This window comes from Pleurodeles waltl, chromosome 2_1 (genome assembly GCF_031143425.1).
Source record: "Pleurodeles waltl isolate 20211129_DDA chromosome 2_1, aPleWal1.hap1.20221129, whole genome shotgun sequence".
NCBI lineage: Eukaryota > Metazoa > Chordata > Amphibia > Caudata > Salamandridae > Pleurodeles > Pleurodeles waltl.
Genome location: NC_090438.1, coordinates 596,818,873 through 596,833,135, shown reverse-complemented (window position 1 = coordinate 596,833,135; position 14,263 = coordinate 596,818,873). Strand labels below are relative to the sequence as shown.

General features: G+C 44.8%; 1 protein-coding gene across 2 annotated transcripts in view; it reads left to right on the top strand.

Annotated features, from left to right (window-relative positions):
* The first annotated feature begins 11,864 nt into the window (after window positions 1-11,864).
* The window catches only part of TBX20 (T-box transcription factor 20), a 95,305-nt gene continuing 92,906 nt past the window's right edge, over window positions 11,865-14,263 (top strand). Inside the window, exon 1 of one of the 2 annotated variants that reach the window (XM_069215490.1) lies at window positions 11,865-12,835. In XM_069215490.1, coding sequence (XP_069071591.1) covers window positions 12,709-12,835 — 127 coding nt within the window. In that variant the 5' untranslated portion in view covers window positions 11,865-12,708. The remainder of the gene's footprint in view (window positions 12,836-14,263) is intronic. The other variant, XM_069215491.1, reaches the window with a different exon arrangement.

Genomic DNA, 14,263 nt, shown 5'->3' with positions numbered 1-14,263 from the left:
GAATAAAGTAGTGAAGAAGAACTACTTGAGAAGGAGTAGTGATACAAATGTGGCCCCGTCTAGGGGTTCACGACTGAATGACTATTATTATAAGGAGTGCGACTAAAAATAGTGTACAGTGATAAGAAAAAACATGCGTATCACTATACTCAGTGTCATATCTGGCTGGGTGAAAAAGTAAAAAAGGTAAGAAATAAAAGATAAGAAGCTAAAGACCGCATGCTGGCACTCATGTAAATTAAGTGTGATCGCAAGCAAAGTAAACTAACAATGATTAGGCTAAAGATAGTGAAGAATAACCTATGTTGGTAACATACCATATGACACATCATAAACGAATCTTCGGACAAAAATGTCCCAATTTTGAAGTAGATCTATACATAGAAATATATGTAGAGCTTGTGAAGAGACCCCGTGGCAAAATATTTTGTAGTTAAGCCATATTTAGAAAAAATACACAATATCCCAATCTAAATACACGCATATAGAAGGAGTACAGTGAACTCGTAAGTGAACTGTCCAGAGATCAAATAGTAACTGTCCGAAAAGATAAACAAATTAATGGAGGCCAATTTTAAACTACCTTCTAGTGCATAGACCAGTAATCGATACGTAAACAGATGCATAAGAAGAACAAAAGGGGACAGGCAATTCAAGTAGACTGCTACAGATATCGATTAAACAATAAGCGTCCCGATGTGTCCTGCCAGTAATTGCAAAGGACGCACTGGGGGAGAACCGCTTAAAATAGCAGCGGTCCTTCCTCCGAGCAATACTTCAGGATCTGGAGGGGGGAGAAGAACATGGTCGTAGGAAAACGGTAACATAATGAAAAGGGGCCAAAGCGGGGCCACCCAAAAACTAAAGATACTGTACAGACGACTGATGAGAAAGTGGACTTACCCAAATCAAGGGAAAGACAGGAAAATGTCCTGACGCGTCCTGCGGTTAATCGCTAGGGACCTGCCGGGAGAACCGCATTAAATAGCGGTAGTCCTTCCTCTGTTCAGGGGCACCGTAACAGAGGAAGGACTAAAAACAAAGTCACGAAACTAGAAAAACTGCGCCATTTTGGAAAAGGGAGAGGTTAGGACCAAAGTAACCGATCAAAATAGAATGTGTATAGTAAGAAAAGACAAGTGCTGAAAGTAAAAGAAAAGAAAAAGTATGATGTAAGAACAATTAGAATAAATGGACAGAACTCAGAAGTATGAAGTCAAAAAATAAATAAAAAATAAAAAATATGGAAAAAACTGAAAAAGGGCAGAAAAAAGAAATATAATAGAAAGGTAAAAAGGAAGAAAAAAGGAAAAGAGAAAAAAGGAAAGAAAAAAACAGGAATAGAAACAAAATGGCAGACATAACAAAGAAAAAGCTGAATAAATAACATCCGGCAATAATAAGTGTAGAAAATGTACAACAGTGAAACTGATACAAAAACATCAATACAAATAGACGGATATTGTGAGTAAGGAACAACAGTCGCATTATAGCAGCCAGTAATGCCACTCATGGTCCTTATTTAAACCAGTGTTCACTGTGTCATAATGAATGATCATCCTACTTTCTTCTTGACGTAAAGGCAGGTGTAAGTTGCCCCCCCTTGGGGACAGTGTAATACGTTGTAGACCACAGAAAGTAAAGGTACGTTCATTGGAATGAAATTCTTGAAAGTGTTCCACGAGAGGTGCCTTGGCCTCCAGTTTGAGGACATTACGATAGTGCTCTTGGATACGAGTTTTTAGAGAGCGAATAGTACTACCAATATAGGCCTTTTGGCAGGGACAGAAAATTAAATAAACAACATTAGTACTCTCACAATTGATGAAGTCTTGAATAATAAATTCCTTGCCATTGATATTGGTCATAGTGGATCTATTAAGGCCTAGTTTGCATGTTGAACATTTGGTGCAGGTATAGAACCCCTTGGGTTTCGGAAAGAGTGGTCCAGGGGATTTCAGTTGGAGGAAGGACGGGCAAAGTTTATCCCTAAGATTGGGGGCTCGACGGAACCCAATTTGTGCGTGATGAGAAATGTATGGTTGAATGGAAGGGTTCTTTAATTTTCTGTCCCTGCCAAAAGGCCTATATTGGTAGTACTATACGGTGCCCCTGAACAGAGGAAGGACTACCGCTATTTAATGCGGTTCTCCCGGCACGTCCCTAGCGATTAACCGCAGGACGCGTCTCGACATTTTCCTGTCTTTCCCTTGATTTGGGTAAGTCCACTTTCTCATCAGTCGTCTGTACAGTATCTTTAGTTTTTGGGTGGCCCCGCTTTGGCCCCTTTTCATTATGTTACCGTTTTCCTACGACCATGTTCTTCCCCCCCCTCCAGATCCTGAAGTATTGCTCGGAGGAAGGACCGCTGCTATTTTAAGCGGTTCTCCCCCAGTGCGTCCTTTGCAATTACTGGCAGGACACATCGGGACGCTTATTGTTTAATCGATATCTGTAGCAGTCTACTTGAATTGCCTGTCCCCTTTTGTTCTTCTTATGCATCTGTTTACGTATCGATTACTGGTCTATGCACTAGAAGGTAGTTTAAAATTGGCCTCCATTTATTTGTTTATCTTTTCGGACAGTTACTATTTGATCTCTGGACAGTTCACTTACGAGTTCACTGTACTCCTTCTATATGCGTGTATTTAGATTGGGATATTGTGTATTTTTTCTAAATATGGCTTAACTACAAAATATTTTGCCACGGGGTCTCTTCACAAGCTCTACATATATTTCTATGTATAGATCTACTTCAAAATTGGGACATTTTTGTCCGAAGATTCGTTTATGATGTGTCATATGATATGTTACCAACATAGGTTATTCTTCACTATCTTTAGCCTAATCACTGTTAGTTTACTTTGCTTGCGATCACACTTAATTTACATGAGTGCCAGCATGCGGTCTTTAGCTTCTTATCTTTTATTTCTTACCTTTTTTACTTTTTCACCCAGCCAGAAATGACACTGAGTATAGTGATACGCATGTTTTTTCTTATCACTGTACACTATTTTTAGTCGCACTCCTTATAATAATAGTCATTCAGTCGTGAACCCCTAGACGGGGTCACATTTGTATCACTACTCCTTCTCAAGTAGTTCTTCTTCACTACTTTATTCTATTTTTTACTTCTTGGGAGCACAGCAGACAAGGATGCATGCTTCATCCGCCTGCAATTAGGATACTCACTTCTTGGTAGCACCATTCTCTTGTGTATTACTGACTTTTAGTCTTACTTAGTTTCTTTCATATATGTTTTCCAGCCTTGAGAAAGCCCTGGCGTAATAGCAACAAGGGGCGAAACACGTGTTGGCTGTAACATCTTTGAACATTGGAAGCCTTTTTGTTCTTTAAATCAAAAGACTGTGTCAATTGGAGTATAATATCACTGAACATTGTAACCTACAGTCTGGCTGTAACATCTTTGAACATTGGAAGCCTTTTCGTTCTTTAAATCAAAAGACTGTGTCAATTGGAGTATAATATCACTGAACATTGTAACCTACAGTCTACAATTAAAAACTGCTGAACTGGACTCCTATTATGTATTGTACATTCAATGCTACAAATTAGAAGAAACTTCTTTGTGGGAGCTTACATTTTTTCACAACCCAAAAGGGGTCCTCTTTGGCACCCTTTGTGAGTGCAAGCTCCAACTCCCAATAATCCCAGGGAAGTGCTGTAAAGTACCCGGGCGGCCAAGGGCATCGCTATAGCGCACACACCTGGCCCTGACGTAAAGACCATATTACTTTCGCCCAAACTTGATCAAAGATTCAAATTCAAATGTATCAAAATTCACTTGCCCTGCCTTTTGAGATGCTAAGTTGTCTACTAGCTTTGTGGCCAACCTGAGTCCATCCCCAAAATAAATATAACAAACTATCCAATTATCTGAAGGAATAAAGGCTGATGAACAGCACCACTGTGCACAATACAATTGTTCACCTGCCCCTCCCCCAATCTTGAATCAGTGATGGGGGATAAACAACTTGTGCCTGGGGCAGCAGGAGGTGTCAAGGGTCCGCAAGGACACCGCAAACCAGGAAGTGATACAGGTGTTCCAGGACCTGTGGCTTAAATGCCTCTTTCTGTGCCTCTGCTGGCACCCCAGATGACCCTGCTGACCCCTGGCAACCAATATGCATGGTTTCCTGTGCATCACTGGGAAGCGTGTGTCATTCACCAGCAGCAAAATGCTGTTGGAGCGCCTATCCCAGGTATCGGCCCCACTTGTGCCTAGGGCTCACTGTTATGGCGTTACCCTTCTGTTCATTTAGAAAACCTTTTTCCCATTTAGAAATGCATAAGCCTTAACAGCAAAACTTTAATGCTTTTGTGTTAAAGTTGGTTTGTACCCCCTTCTCGTAAACTAGCATAACCACATAACCCTAAAGTTGGAGACTAGTATATTAAGTGGTATTCAAGGGCGTAGCTTGCTCAGTAAGATTGGGGGGAGGAGTGAGCTTCAGATTTCCCGACAATCATGCTAGCATATAATGATAAAGTACATCATACAACAGCTGGCCGCATGAGAGGAGCTTAAGGGTCAGTGGAAAGGGAGAGGAATGTGCATTCGTAGGGGCACTAAAAAAGAGAAAACACAATATTTTGTAAAATAACCAACATTTTGGAGGATTATCAAAACAGAAAGAAGGTGAGTGTGTCTTTTTGTCTGTGTGTATTTAAAAATTCCTGGTGAAATCTGACAGACACTTCACCATACCTGACTGAAAGCACCAGTACTCAACTATATATCCGAAAATACACTTATTAGAGGGTGTGTATCATCCCAAACACCCCCGTGCATAAGACCCTGGTGGTATTGATAAACTCCAGCACCCCAAACTGTAGTGTTTCTTTTCAGCAGTGGTGGCTGGGAACGGGGCAAAGTGGCAGGGGGACAAAACAAAAGCAATAATTTGTATTTTTATTTTTTTAAACGTACCTTGACCCCGCCGCACACCTCTCTTCAGCTCTCTGCTCCACTGCAGGTAGGCACAAGCTCTCACCCTTGGTTGGTTTTGCTCTCCCAGGCAGACTGGGAGCCGGTGCCTGCTGTCTCCAACCCAGTAACACAGTGCCGATTTGGAGAGAGCTCAGTATGCATGTGTATTTGGCCATCCCGAGATGGCCGGTCAAACACACATGCGCAGTTAGGGGAGTGCACACCACTCCCCTCCATGGCTGTCATCCCCCAGTGGCCCCGCCCCCTTTAAAAATAAAACGATAATAGAAATTGTTTATTATTGTTTTATTTTTAAAGGGGGTAGGTGGGATGACAACGTAAACATCGTTTATTATCGTTTTAGTTTTTTAAGTTTTGATGCTGCTGGCATGGGGAGGGGGCGATGCTACTCTGCTATGGCGTAGGAGCCCTGCTGCTTTTCAGTGAACTCCTGTCATCTCAATTATGTTCTTGAGAAGCAACCCGCATTACTCTATTGATCTCTAGTATTGCCGCACTATATGCATACATTAAATATGTACGTCTTTCAGACTACGTAAAGCGCCCTGACGTCCCCCAAGACAATGCCAGTGGTATAAAAAAATTGAAATAATAAAATATCTAAACACAGCAAAAACAATATGTCTCACGCTAGGCAGTGTGCATTGCTGCTCATGAATCTCTGACCTTTTTCAAGGTCTGCCAGTACACAAAGACTGTATCCATCCATGCATTCACTCAATGCAGTCTATCACTGGAGTGGGTTCACAAAAAAGGTATCCAAACATTCATTCTCTTAATTCAGTCTATTATTGGAGTGGGGCAGGAGAGTGGGTTAAACCTTCTAATGACTGCCATTTCACAACACTCGTTCTCTGTTTACACTGTCCCTATGTCTGTATCCCCATCCGTCTGTCAATCTGCCTACCTACCCTTCTTTCCTTACTTAACCCATATATCTGTCCATCCTTCGAGGTTTGTCTGTCTTCTCCTTTGTCCACTCATCTGTTTACCTACTCACCCATGTACCCATCTACCTACCCATCTCTAAAGTCATTAAGTGCAGTCTCGACCCTATTACAACGTCTGTATCCCAGTTATCGGGGTTGAAGGCGTTCCCTCTGCAGCGACTCGGTGCCTTTGACTGTATAATGGTGAGCTCAGAGTTTGGCTGCAGCGTGCACCGTGCGTTCGCGGTGACGTATTTGTGACCGAACTGAAAGCAGCTCACGGACATTGATAGCACCCCGACAGATGCAAGCGGCAACTGCTGTGTTTGTTTAAAAACATGTCACCGAATTGCAAGAGGTGCAGTCCATATTTTGCGCCGGAATACTTTCTCTGCCCAGTGAAGATTACTGTTACCACTTTGAGGTCCACATCCTTGCCTTGGGGGAAGTAAGATGTGTGAGCGAGTTCGAGGTGTGAGTGTGTAGGTGGAGGTGTGTCTGACAGTGTGTATATAATGTGTATGTACACTATACTGAGTATATATAGTGCAATTAGTGTGTCTATAGTGACTGCGAGTGCTGGCATGTGTCTGTCTGTTCGTGTTCTTGATTTACGTTCACTAACGCGTGCGCATCTCTCCACAGCTGTGCGCGTGTCTGTAGTTGTATCCCTGTGCGTTTGAATGTGTGTATGTGTGGCATTCTTTGTGAGCCTGACTGGCTGAGTCAGCGTGTCACCCTGCGCGTGTGTTTGTTTTTGGTCTTTTTGTCAGCGATTCTTTCGATGTGTGTGTGTGTGAGTGCGCGCGCGTCGTCACATGTCCGTGTGCTGGTGTGTGTGTTGTTGGTGCGCACGCCTCTAAAACGGAATGTGTGCGTCGGTCTGTGTGTGTCTGACTGGAAACTTTCGACGGAGGTGAACGCTGGGCTGTCACTCGGGTGTCAATCCTCGCCTGTCACTCCAAAGAGGATTACGTCTGTTGTCTAACAGTCTGCTCAGGGGACACAAACTGCACACACGTCGCCGCCTTGTCTCCCAGCGAGCCCGGGAGAGCCTGCTCTGCTCCAGGCCGCCCTGTCTGCTGCTGGGACCCAGTTATCTCCGAGACAGCAATCGAGGCCCGCGCTGGGCGTCAGAGGGATGAAGGGAGAGTGGATTAGGGGTTCTGGCCGTGGCTGGTACCTGAGGAGGGGTCTGCGCTGTGTACACAGAACATGCATGCACTCAAAGCTCCCTGTTCCAAAGGAAGGCAACATGTTTATATTACAAATGTACCTTCGTGATGTTCTCTCTCCTTCCCTTCCCCGGGATATCTACGCTAAAGAGTAAGTCAATGCCCATTTACACCATGTGGCACCGCTCCCGCCAACCTGGTGAACCCGGATGCTGACACTTTTGTAAACTGAACTGCGTGATAGGGTTGGGGCCAGTCAGAAGAGTCCTCAGTAATGCTAAGGAATATATACGTCGTCGTGGGAGACCGTACGGTGCTGATTAGCACGGCAGGAAGGTCATTCGTATAAAGGCTCGGTTTCTCTGTGGAATCTCCGGGCACCTTTCTTGACTGGGCGCAATTGCACACGTGCAGGCTGCACGATGAACGTTTTCTGAAAATACATTGTGGTGGGATTAGGATGCTGCTGCTTTCATTATTCGTATAGACTTGAGTTTACCACACCCATTTCCGCATTAGTTATGTGTTATTACATTTTATGTATTTTTTAATTTTGGATATGTGTGTTCTGTTGCGCTCCATGAGACATATCAAGACCAGTGCATTACGCCAAAAAGGAAACAAACACATAAACACGAGTTGCCACCTATGATTACAGGACGTAGCGCTGTGTATGAACAGATATGCACAAACAAACTATTACTAGGAATATTAGGGGCGGTGGCAGCGGCTCAGTCTTCGTAACCAACAATAAAAGTACTGGATGAAAAAACACAAAAAGTTAAATTGGTTCATACAATTTAGGGAGGCTATTTTCTTACTTAGATTGAATGCAACATTTGAAAAATAAGCTACTAATGAAACTGCTTGGAAAGAGCCCCATAATATGTGACCCGAGGTTAAAGGAAGGTCACAATTTCTATTGTCTTTACTTTTATAAATGTTAGTTTACTTTCAGAAAAAAATTCATTTCATTGAAGAAAACATTTTGTAAACTCCTATCACCTTGTAAAAGGGGAAGCATTCTTAGCAAACGCTCTCATACAAACACAGACAGACGTGTACGTCTTCAACCACCCTATGCACACACACACAAACACGCACACGTTTACAAACATCGACACAAACACTGATATCGGCACATATTTACAATCACTCACACGTTTTCAAATACCACACAAATGCGCGGGCACACATAAAAATAAGTATACTTGCACAAACACCGACGCAAACCAAACACATAGAGACACATACAAAAATAAGTACACTTACACAAACACTGACACAGAGCGACCATACAGGCACACACACACAGAAATAAGTACACTTACACATACACCGACACACACCAAATCTATAGACACAGAAATAAGTACACTTACACATACACCGGCACACACCAAACCTACAGACACACACACACAGAAATAAGTACACTTACACACACACTTGCACACACCGAACATACACACACAGAAATAAGTACACTTACACATACACCGGCACACACCAAACATACAGACACAGAAATAAGTACATTTACACATACACCGACACACACCAAACCTACAGACTCAGACAGACACAGAAATAAGTACACTTAAACATGTACCGGTACACACTGAAAATACCAAACCTACAGACACACACACAGAAATAAGTACACTTACACACACACTTGCACACACCGAACATACACACACAGAAATAAGTACACTTACACACACACTTGCACACACCGAACATACACACACAGAAATAAGTACACTTACACATACACCGGCACACACCAAACCTACAGACACAGAAATAAGTACACTTACACATACACCGGCGCACACAGAACACACAGACACACACACACAGAAACAAGTGCACATACACACACCGAACACACAGACACACAGAGAAGTAAGTACACTTACACATACTCCGACACCCACCAAACCTACAGACACACACAGAAATAAGTACACTTACACACAGTGGCACACACTGAACATACACACACACACACAGAGAAATAAGTACACTTGCTCAAACACTGGCACACACCGAACACATAGAAACACACACAGAAATAAGTACACATGCCGAACATACAGACACATACCCTGAAATAAGTACAGTTACACATAAACCGGTACACACAGGACAGAGATACAGAAATAAGTACACTTATACAAACAACGGCACACGCCGAACATACAGACACACACATAGAATAAGGCAATTATTCCAAACACCGGCACACACAGACAGACGAATAGGTACACACAGATACCTTTCAGTTCCAAACAGATATTTAAAGCAGTAATACTGCAAGCATGGCAGCTGACGCACTGTACATCCCTTTCCCCCACTCGGGAAAGGGGACATTTCGGGAAAGGAGAGGGGGGGCTCATGGAGTGTGTAAAGTGTGCTACAAGGCGCTTGAATCATCTGGTTGTGATTCTGAAAGCGGATTTTCACTTTTGTAATACACAGAGGCATATTACTAGAGCCAAGAGGGTGAAACAAGTCAGGAGTCAAGAGGGGATTAGTTACGAGCAAAAATACAAAATCCGCGCAGGAATAAGGGCGACCGCGTCCTCGTTTTATTACAATAAAATATGCCCGCTATTGGAATACATTACATTGTAGTATATCAGTAGATGCATAGAGGGAGATAATTATAAAATCTGCGCACTATATGATGTGCAGTTTAGTATGTGCATTATAGTTTGTGAATCCATGTATTATATTTGTGTTTACCGGTGTGCAATACAACACAACATAACTGCTCCGACAATAAAGCTGTAGGACGCAGTGCAGTGTGGATCTCCTGTGAATCACGGCGCCCCTAACTGGGCGCAGACACGTCTTCTAGGCGTACGCGGACTGTCACTGGTAAAAAACAGTAAAAACAACATCACTGCTAATGTTCTCCGCACATTCTATACCAGCCTTGGCCACATTAATGTGCGCAAAGTCAGGAATTCCAAAAACTATATCCGGGTGAATTTATGTGCATACTTAACCCCTGTCCCCCACCCAACACACACGCACGCATATTTTAATATTTTAATTTTACTTTACAACTTATACCACAATATATGTCTCTGTTTATTTTGGTACAAAAACATAGTGCAAAATGTACCCCTGCATACAAATCATTACGGTACCATTTTATGTGACTGCGGGTGTGTGCTTGTGGGTCTGTGAGTGTGAATCTGGCCGTGTACACAAGACACGCCGGGTAAATCGCATTCCTTTAAACGGGAATCCAATGATGATTTTTTTTTTTTTTTTTTTTTTAGCGTGCATTGAATTTTGTGTTGTCTTCAGTTGAAAAGCGGCATAAACAATTTGGTTTTCTCATTGAAGTGATATGATTTTCGGACACACGATAAATGTATTACAGTGGTGAGACATTAATATCACATTCTGTTTTTTTTTTAAATGCATAATAAATGTAATTTCGGTTCGGCCTCTTAACTGTGTGTATATATGTGTGTATATAGATATATATATATATATATATAGAGAGAGAGAGAGAGAGATAGATCTAAATGTAATGGAAGCATTTTTTTTGCCTTCATTTAAACATTCCTTTTTTATTTGTGTGGTTTGATATAGCATGAACTCTACCCAAAGGTATTGGAGCGCTTTAGATAAGCAGCAGTTATGTCACACAAGGACACATTCATTTTTTGGTAGGCACCTGGAGATTAAGTGATTTGTCCAGAATCACAGCATGTTAAACCAACGAACTTGGTTCCCCAGTTCCAAAGTCGGCAGCTGTGGCCGTCAGGCCACTACGGCTCTATAAAGTGTTTCATTAGTTTTTATTTTCATTCCTACCAGTGAAGCCATAATCTGTCAAATCCAAACTGACTCCAGTATCTTTTGTACAGCAATAACAGCCCCCCTCCAAAAAAAGAAATTCGGAACAATGAATAACTTTCTCGTTTTTGAAGGGTGCTTTTTCATTTATTGTATCTATTTATAATTGGGATACCGGTAATCATTTTCTGATTTTGATGGTGTTTTTATTTGTAGTTTTTTTTTTATTAAATGTCGTTATTGATAAGCATTTTCTAATTTTTAAGGATGCTGTTTTATCTGTGATATGTTTTGCGAGATTGAGTTGTCGGGTTCACTAAAGTGATCTGAAAGACGTCAGCGCCCTCATTGTGGCTGTTCCCATGTGGGTTTAACGACCCAGGGGTAAAAACCACTGAGTTTCAGCCAGTGAAACCCAGGCCCTTGCGTCCAAAGGCGCAGAGACGCGCACGCGCGGCAGGTGAAGCGCAAAGGTGCGTATGTTTGTGAATCCATGTACCCGCCACCCTGTCAGCTCCGCCCGCAGCCCCTGGGGTGGGGCCAACCGCGAAGATACGAGCTGCGAGTTCAGGTAACAGAGCGCTGATGTCAATTGTCCGAGGGCAGTGTCGCCATATTTCGCACCCTCCGCCCTAACAACACACACCTCGCCACCGCCTTCCCGAGTCTTCCTTCTAGGCGCAAATTACCGAAAAAGGCACTGTGCTGTCGGCACCTATCTCTGGCACTGTGTGGGCGGGCACTGCCACCTGCAGCGGGCACCCTGGCTCTGCGCCCAAGGGGCAGCTCGGATGGTGGGTGTCAATCCAGAGCCGAGGCGCCAAGGGACACCCACAGTGACCCCCACCTCCAGCAAACTCACACACAGCCCAACTTCTCCCCATCCCCGAGTCAGGCTCTCCCTTCACTCTCTGCTTATCAGGGAGCTGACGTCCTGCGCGCTGATTGGCCGCGGGCAGATAGGATGGCAGAGCCCGTTCCATTAAGGAAGGAGAGGCTGGGACTGGGGCCAGTGCTGCCCTGAACCCAGAAGGAGGCACCTGTAACCTGCAGCCATCTCCTACAGACTAGAGCACCCGAAGCCGGCTCCCCTGCACCCCAGGCCGACGAGAGAGCTACAGAGGACCGAACTTGCACTCGACACTGTCTTTGTACCCAGTCCCTGCACGCTTCGGGCAGCACTGAAGAGGCAGAAACTTGATTCCGGATCCCCAGAGGGCGGAGGCCGTAGAGAGCACGGCTAAAGAAGAGGGGCCCTGGGTCACCCCACACCCCGGGCAGGCTCCCCTGCATCCCAGGCCGTAGTGAGACACCCACAGAGGAGGGGCTGCGCCCACCTCTTTTGATCATCTGTGCACGGGACCCCTGTACCGGCTGGGCAGTCCGTCCCCCAGAGACAGTGCGGTACTTCGGTTGGAACCTACAGCTCGCCAACGGTGCCGTCAGGTGGCAAGCAAGGCCCGGCACAACCAGTTCACCCAGAGAGAGGAAGCCGACTCTGCCCACCACATCTGGAGAGAGTCTGGCACTGTGGTACACCACACCGCACACAGCGGAATCCGGCACTCTTAGTCCCCTGAAGAGACAGTAATCACCGCCGCCTGAGCGGATCTGTGACAGGCGTAAACTTTAAGAGACTGCACTTGTTTTTATTCCTTTGCTCTCCTTCGACTGTGGCAGTGTCAGGTCACTACACTCGGCTTCTTGATACCTGCTGGACTCCAGACTCTCAGTAACAGGCTGAACTCTGACAAGGGTGATAGGTTTTATTCTCTGCAGTGGGGCGGCTTCCTGTCTTCCTGCGAGGATGGAATACACAAGTTCCACCAAATCGCAGCTCTCCTCGCGGGCCAACGCCTTCTCCATCGCTGCCCTCATGTCCAGCGCCAGTTCCAAGGAGAAGGAAGCCCAGGAGAACACCATCAAACCTCTGGGTGAGTTACACCTGAGCACCTGCATGAGTGGTGCAGTCTCCTTGCGATACAGGTACGCCAGGCACAGTAAGCGCATGCGCAGAGTTTTTACCGTACCGAGTCCTAAGCACCTGACTCGACATGGTCAGACCCTGAGGCACTTACACCCTTCTGCACAGGGCTCACCCATAACCAGACGCCCGTGCATTGCAAATACATCTTCATCTATAGAGCCTGCGTGCACAGATGTCCAGGTGTTCATAGTTCAGCGTGCTATTGTTCCTCATATAAGGAACTTCAGTGCACATAGCCTCTCAATCATGCACACATATCGTTATGCACAGAAACCCCCATGCACAGGTCCACCTCAAATACCATGCACAGAAATTCACCTGCAAAGAGCTCCTCATGTACTACAGGTACCCATGCACACAAGTCATCGCGCAGTAAGATTCCCATCGTGCACAGATCTCGTACAAACAGTGGCTCGTGCAGAGAACCCATCACATTCACAACTGCTCATGCGCAGAACTCTCGTGTTCAGTAAGCCCCTGGCACAACTCTCCCCACCCACCCCTCCCCCGAAGCACAGAGAGCACCGAGGCTTCATTAAAACACAGAGCATGCTTGAGACTATCCCCTCAACCTTAAATGGGCCCAGGCCCACAGCGAGGAGTCTCAAGAGCACACCCAGAGGGACACGGGACAGAGGCGGCCGGTGGAAGCCCTGGGAGCATGGCCCTCCTTACTGTAGTGTAATTATTGAGTTGTGGCTAGTGGACTCAACAGGAGGCCAGTACAAGTCACATGACCCCTAGTGACTACAGGCTATCACAGTCTACGCAACGGCGTCATTTTAAGGATTAGGGGCGGTCACGACATATATCAGGAGCCCTGTTCGGAACAATTTTGCATTCTATTGCTCATTTCCTGCTAATTAATGCCGCATGATACCTAACAATAATGAAAACTTCAAAGTTTGAGATAAAGAAAAAAATAGGCCAGCTAGAGAGAGAATGTTCTCTTTCGCAAGGGTCCCTTGGAAGGCGGCGCTGTGGGCAACTGCCCACTTGGTCTAGGTCCTGAAACGTCTCTGATTGTTCAAAGTGAACACATGGCTTTTAATCAAGGGGAAAATAAACAGAGTGTGTGCATTACGACAGTTCAGTTTCGATACAAAGATACATGCATAAACACACTATAGTTAGGTAGTCGTGCTTGATACTGCGGTTCATGCCTAGCCGATGACAGGAGTGACAGCTGACATCCTCGCGCGTGGTCTCTGCGTCTTTCTTCAGTGATAGCAGCTCTTCGGGTTTTCTTGGGAAGTCTGTTTTCTTTCTCTATCAGCTCCAGTCAGACGTGTTTCTATGATATATCTGAAAGCAGGAGACAGCACCGGGTGTGCAACTCTGCACCTTCATGGTGCAGGACACAGTGGGGGTTATT